Raw genomic sequence first — 7125 nt, forward strand, 5'->3', positions numbered from 1 at the left:
TTTTTTTTTTTTTTCTTTCCTTGTCTATTCCAGGAGTAGCTGAAGGCCTCACGCACAAGAGATGGCGTGCCCACGTGTGCAGTACCGTCGCCGCATGCACTATGCAACGCGCGGCAATCGCATGAAGCTCGTGCGCACTCCCGGCAACCGCCTCGTCATGCAGAAGCGCGAGAAACGCTCGCAGGGGCCCCACACGCCGTGGGTCCTCGGCCACAAGCGCCTCGCCGGCACGAAGGCGCTGCACCACACGGAGGCCCGCCTCGCCTCGCACCACAAGAAGAGCACCTCACGCCCCTACGGCGGTGTGTTGAGCCACGATCAGGTGCGGGACCGCGTCGTCCGGGCGTTCCTCGTGGAGGAGCAGCGCATCGTCAAGCGTGCACTCAGGGCTCACGCCAAGTCGCAGACAGAGAAGAAGCGCCGCGATGCCAAGCGTAAGCGCAAGCAGGAGAAGATGGCTGCCATCACAAAGAAGATTGGCACAAAGATTGGTACAAAGGTTGCTGGTGCGAAGAAGACCACTGCCAAGAAGTCTGCAGGAAAGGCACCCGTCGGCGCAACGCTTAAGAAGAAGTAAGCAAAAGAAAGAAAAAAAGAGGTAAGGTGGTGTTGTGGGGAAAAAAGTCCGAGCAATAGCGCGACGCTTCCTGTACTAGTGGTCCTTTCAGCTTCACCTGTTTCATTTTCATTTTTTATTTATTTGTTCCTTTGAGCATTTATACTTTTTTTTTCCTCCTTTGTGGAAGTTTTACATATACAAATGCATTTGTTTTTTTTTTTTGTGTGTGTGTTTCTGAGAATATCTCTTGCTTGTGGTTTGCATTATGTTTTTTTTTTTTTTTTGTTTGTTTGTTTGTTTCTGCTTTCTCATTGCTTATAGGCTCTACTCAATTGATTCCGTTTATAGAGTTAAGCAAAAAGTGAAAAAAAGTTTGAGGATGATTCAACTGCGGCAGCGTCAGACGATGCATCTTCGAGAGCAAAAACAACAACAACAACAAGAACGACAACAAGGAAAAGAGAGTTGTGAAGCGTCTCTATCTACAGGTCGGGTAGGCGATGCTTTCAGTGATGAGGTTGAGGAGGAAAGGGAACGTTCTATACAACGTCTACCTGCCTCTATCCAAGCAATGCTTTTAAGATCTAATCGCACTCTTTCGATTTCGGAACTTAATATAATGGCAAATGCAACATCTGATAATCGCTGTGAAGCACTTCGAATGATATTTGAGGGTAAATCAGCAGACGAAGCGATTTCGTTTCTTCTTAACGTAAGTGATGGAACAAAAAATGCAAGAACTACATCGGGAACAGTTGCGACAGTGGTTGATCCTCCTACAAGAGCTGCAACAATGCACACAGCAGTTGGCGATGTTAACCGAAGTTGTAGTAGAGTTAACGATGTATTGTTATCATCCACCAGCAGGATTTACCCAACACAACGTAAAAGCATCGAACGTACATCTCATTCTATATGGAGTGAATCAGAGAATCCACCATCGCCACTTCATGTCGCTCCTATTCCTTCTGTAAGGGAACTAAGATACAATGACCACTCTCAACGTCCAATCTCTCCCATCTCTACTGTTATGTCGCATTGTCACAATGCTCCTGATAGCGGTGATGAATCAGAGATTAGAATTAACTCACCATCAATTCAGGTACCCTCATTACATACTCGGAAATCTCCAACACCTGTGCAACCCCTCAGTGATGTTAGAATCAATACCGTCATGTACCCCAAACCAGTATTTGCACATAAAGAGATGTGTAATAATGCACCAGTTTTGGCTAAACGGGTGAAGAACAATGACAATCGTACTGTAGATCGATCACGCAAGGAAATGGACTCTCGTGCTGCACCTGGGGATATATATGCACCTCAAGTATCCTGCTCGGCGTGGGATGAGCACTACAAAACTTTTATTGTGCACCCTAATCAATTGCGCCGACTAGAAGAAGAACGAAAGTTGCGGGAACCACCTGCTGCTGTTCGCCCTGGTACCAACAGTGCACTTAGACGTTTACCATCAGAGGAACGTCGTCGATTTTCACGACAAAACACACCATCAATACGTCTACGACCCCCGCCTCCAGCACCATTAATTAATTCATCAACACCATTGTCATCAGCAGCAGATACGTCTGACCGTCATATCTCTTCAAGCCACACTGGTAAAAAGGTATCTTCAAAATCTATAAAGAGTCAAAAACAAGAACAATTCACTAAGGATGATAAACAAGAATTATCTATTCCAGTTGTACCACCGTTGAAAGGTATTAAGAAGTGTACACGACGAAAGGAAGATGTCTTTACACGTTTATATTCTTCTAATAACACTTGTTTAACTCCACGAACAGTTATGACCCGCGAAACATTTTCTGCAAGAAGCGTACGTAGTGGTATTACCACACCGCGCCGTGGCTTTTCACATCGAAGTTCACCGTCCACCCGTAATCGTACTCCACGGCGCAGAGTAGAACTGACGAATGACTACATGTTTGGTGTTTCTACGCAACCTTTGATGTCATCGCGTCGCCATACAGTTAGTACCGGTTTAACTAACACTCTTGCACACGGTAAAGGGGTCCCATTGACAGGTGCGCACCGTTTTGTGCGATCAAATACATCTTCAGGGAAACCATTAACGCGCTCTTTTTCTGCTCAAAAATTACGGCGAACATCTACTGTAGCAAATTACACTTGCCGTTCTTATAATAATGATAACAATAAAAGTAGTTTTGACTACCACTATAATCAATACGCTCGCACACCCACATGGAGTGCTCGCTACTCAGAGTTTGTGGTTCAAAGGGAACAAAGAAACGGCTTCTCTGGAACTGTCACTTCCTCGCATAATATGATGCTTAAGCGTTCTGCAACTTTGACTGCTCTGCGTTAATCCTGTGCCCATTGGTTGTATTATCCTTCTTATTCATGAAGGAGGAAGGTGGGAAGAGGAAAAAAAATAAAATAAAAGAAAGATAGAAAATCACCCTCATTATTACTTAAAATGGTAACTAAGAGAAGAAATGGGATATAGAATTTTTTTTTTTTTGTCATGTCCCCCCTCTCACTCATATTGTATAAATTATCTAGATACACGCCTTTTTGTTCTGCTGTGTTTTATGACTGTTGTTTTGTGTAGAAATTAGCCCTCCGTTTGAATCCTTTGTTTAACTACTCGTAGAACTTTTTTTTTTTCTCACCTTTTTTTGGCTTATTGTACTATGATTCTGTTTTAATACTTCGATAGTACTGCATATGTATGAGTGTAATTGTGATTGTGTGTGTGTATGCGTATATATGACTACTTATTATTATTATTTTTTTTTTTCGCTCATTCCTCTTGTTTACATCTTGTTTACTGATCTCTTTTTATTCCTGCCTATTTGTTGAGATTTGACCACGGTAAAGGAATGCATGATCTTGAGAAAACCATGTTTTTCAGTTGATGTGGAAGGTCCTCTGATGTCTTATGCGGAGGATGAGCTGCTGGTGAGATCCCCCAGTGGTTGATGCATCGCATCATATACAGGTACACAAAACAATATGTTTTCAATTTACCCAACGAAATAATAAAGGGTCAGAGTGAGGAATTCATGGTGTAATAGTACTTTGTAAAAAAAATGTTATTATTATTTTTTTTTTTGCCTTTTTGTTTTATTTTTTACGATCTGTAATTCTTTACTTTTTTTTTTTTCTTTTCCTTTTTCTTCTTTTTTTTTCTTTTTTCTTTTTTTTTTGCTTCTAAATGGAATGGAAGAAACTTGTTTCGAGTGTGCATATCTGTTATAGTTCTTGTTTTCTATTCACTCTGAGCGTAAGCAATAACAAGAGTGAATTTGGGCTGTCCTCACAGAAATATACGCACGTGTATACATAGGCAAGAAACAAGGATAATAATAAAAAGAAAGCAAAAACAAGGGTGAAGCGAAAAGGAAAAACAAAAACAAATAAAAAAAAATCAAATCACGAATATACAATAGTCTTTCTTGTCTCCTGAAGAGATAGAAATTTGTAACATCGAGAGGAAAACGAAATAAAAGGAAAGAAGAAAAGTAGAAGAAGAGAAAACGCATTGTAGAGGAGGCAATAGGAAGCAGCAGGGAACATTTTCAAAAGTGAGAGTGTCATTACTGTGATCAACTACAATCAAGTCACAGAACCTCACAGGTGATACGAAACCTGGTGCAGACAAATAGAATAAAAAAAAAAAAAGAAAAAAAAAATAGAAGCAACAACTATCAATCAACAGGTATTTCTCGTAAGATTCAAGACCTCCCATCATCGGATCCAACCACATCATCACTCTCTCTCTCATTACTACCATCCACGAGGAACGGACGGCATATGTCGGATTGGGACAATTTCTCACCAGTGGCGATGACGGGGGAATCACGCGACGGAGCAGCACCGGTGGCGGATGTTGATTGGCTCGCGGGCGGCGTTGACATCTTCAGCGGCGGGGCGAACGCTCTTCTCGTCAACCCGCGCGATGTGCGGCGGGCGGAGACGGCGCCGTCGGTCCTCACGATGTTCTCCGCCGACGGCACCCTCTGCGTGGGCGGCAGTCTCGAGGAGGAGGTCCCCCCGGAGGAGGAGTACCGCTACACGGAGGAGTACCACAATCTCTACTACTCCAAGTTCCCACGAGACCCACGCATGCTCGTCCCACTCCGAAGCCGCGCAGGGCAGAAGCGAAGTGTAGAGACAAGCCTTCCCGGTCGTGGTATCACCACAGCAAACAAGACATCATATGAAAACGCAGAAGGAGTTACAAACACAGCAGCCACCACTATCACCAACAGCGGCAACACTAACACAAAAACCAATGCTTCTACTTCCACTGTCACTCCTGTACTGACAACAAACTATGTTAATAATGAAACACTCAAGGATGCGGGGGAAAATGGTGTGGCCTTTGCCCAAAGTGTCCTGGAATCATTGGCTAAAAATCAACAAAAACAAGGTGAAAATAGAACACCACCTTCTTCAAGCATTGATACCTGTCAAGTCTCTTCTAATCTCCCTGCAGAAAATATTTCAAGCAACGCAACCCCAATGGGAAGTTTTCTTCAAGATCAAATGGATAAGAAAACACGTAGCGGTGGTGGTTCTTCTTATCAGGATGATTCTACAATTCATGTGGGAAGACAAAATGGAACTCCCTCATCTCGGGTACCTCGTGGTGGGACACGCTCTTTTCAGAATGGAAGTGCTAAAAATAGTACACGCAGACAAGGAAATGGGAGTGATGGAAATAATAACAGATCTTTAAAGGATGAGTTCCCATGGTTACGAGAATACCTTGATGGTGGACGCACAGATTTCTCCTTTGATGATATAAAAGGTCATGTTGTTACTTTGAGTAAAGATCAAGATGGAAGTCGATTTATTCAACGTCTCCTTGAAGATGATAGAAATGTTGAACCAATCTTTAATGAGGTTCTTCACAGTACCTGTGAGTTAATGGTTGACGTTTTTGGAAATTATGTTTTACAAAAACTTTTGGATGTGCTACCGGTAGATAGTGACATGTCCAAACAACTTATGGCAAATGTGACTGGGCGCTTAAAAGAGTTTTCTTTCCAAATGTATGGTTGTCGTGTCATTCAACGATTTCTGGAAAGAGGTTCACAACAAACACGTGAAGAGATACTGCATGAGTTGAGGGATTCCCTCGTAGATTGTGTTTTTGATCAAAATGCTAATCATGTGGCGCAAAAGATTATAGAAGTAATGCCAGATAAAGCACAATTTGTAACCGAAGATTTTTTACCACGCCTTCAATCACTCTCAAGGCATCCTTACGGATGCCGTGTATTGCAGTGTGTATTTGAGAAATGTTCATCTGCTACTGAAGTGGATATTCGCCCTCTTCTGGAGGCGGTACTTGAGCACTTGCATGAATATGTAATGGATCAATATGGTAACTATGTGGTTCAACATGGTTTACTAAATGCCCCTGAAGATCTTCGAAAACGATTTGTTGATCTTTTAATTCCTCATGTATATGCATTGTCATGTAGCAAATTTGCGTCTAATGTAGCCGAAAAAACTATTGTAAAGGCAAATAATGAGGAATTACAACGTATTGTGGAGACACTTACTCGACCACTGGGTAGTACAGAGGATGGAAACTATCTTGTACTGATGATGCAAGACCCATATGCTAACTATGTTGTACAACGTCTTCTTCAGCAAATAAACAAGGATCAACAACGTCATATTGCTGAGCAAACCAAACCGCATATTATGAACATACGTCGTTCGGTGTACGGTCAACACCTTGTTCAAAAAATGGAAAGTATGGGTATGTTCACATTTGGAGAGGGTGAGTTATACAACATTCCCGTCTATCGTGAATACAATACAGTTAACCGTGGAGGAGGAAAGAAAAATCGCGGTATGATGGGAGGTCGTGGTGGCGTCCACAGCCGTTCTTCACCGCAGAATAATTACCTTGCGGCGGCAGAACGTCCACCGGTAACTGGAAATCCATATCAACAGGCTCCGGTTTCAATTTCGGTGGCCGGTCGAGCCGCACTGCCTTTGTCCTCAGCGCCGGGGTACAGTTACAGATATATGGATTCTCCATCAGACGTCGTGTTGTCACCACTGCAGCAACAAGATCAGACACATCAACAGCAACAGCAGCAACCACCACCACCACAGCAACAACAAGTAATACCGGGGCCCAGCTTGACCGTCGGTGGTCAACCTTGCTATCCTACAATGATGCCACAACAACAACGACAACCATATGCGTTCCAGGGACAGTATAGTCCCTACACGGCGGTTGATACCACTGCACAACAACAACAGCAGCAACAACAACAACAACAACCATTGCAAATGAATAAAACAAACGAAGTTTATACAACTAACACCATTTATGCTAACGGCAATGGTTTTATGAATCATGTACAAGGTGATGGTTGGACACAGTCCTATCCCGCCTTTTCTACTCCAATGCAGCAACCTATGTTATACAATGGCAACAGCCCTAATGTATATCCTGCTGTGAATACAGGAACACTACATGGTCGATACAATCCTGTTGGTGCACCACCTCCACTACCGATGCAGTAGAGTTTAATATTTATGTTTTTTTTTTTTTT

General features: G+C 42.8%; 3 protein-coding genes across 3 annotated transcripts; all 3 read left to right on the forward strand.

The window, feature by feature from the left end:
• Positions 1 to 61: 61 nt before the first annotated feature.
• Positions 62 to 577, forward strand: TM35_000034860 (60S ribosomal protein L34; the record flags this gene model as incomplete). The annotated part of the gene is made up of 1 exon (XM_029022253.1): positions 62 to 577. The coding sequence occupies one exon, from the start codon at positions 62 to 64 to the stop codon at positions 575 to 577; it is 516 nt and encodes a 171-aa protein (XP_028886799.1).
• Positions 578 to 938: 361 nt separating this feature from the next.
• TM35_000034870 (uncharacterized protein) lies at positions 939 to 2903 on the forward strand (the record flags this gene model as incomplete). Its single annotated transcript, XM_029022254.1, has 1 exon — positions 939 to 2903. One exon carries the CDS (start codon positions 939 to 941, stop codon positions 2901 to 2903), a length of 1965 nt encoding a protein of 654 aa, XP_028886800.1.
• Positions 2904 to 4354: 1451 nt separating this feature from the next.
• On the forward strand, positions 4355 to 7096 carry TM35_000034880 (pumilio/PUF RNA binding protein 2; the record flags this gene model as incomplete). Its single annotated transcript, XM_029022255.1, has 1 exon — positions 4355 to 7096. One exon carries the CDS (start codon positions 4355 to 4357, stop codon positions 7094 to 7096), a length of 2742 nt encoding a protein of 913 aa, XP_028886801.1.
• Between the last annotated feature and the right edge of the window lie 29 nt (positions 7097 to 7125).

Source organism: Trypanosoma theileri, assembly GCF_002087225.1.
Source record: "Trypanosoma theileri isolate Edinburgh chromosome Unknown TM35_Tth_3_V1, whole genome shotgun sequence".
NCBI lineage: Eukaryota > Euglenozoa > Kinetoplastea > Trypanosomatida > Trypanosomatidae > Trypanosoma > Trypanosoma theileri.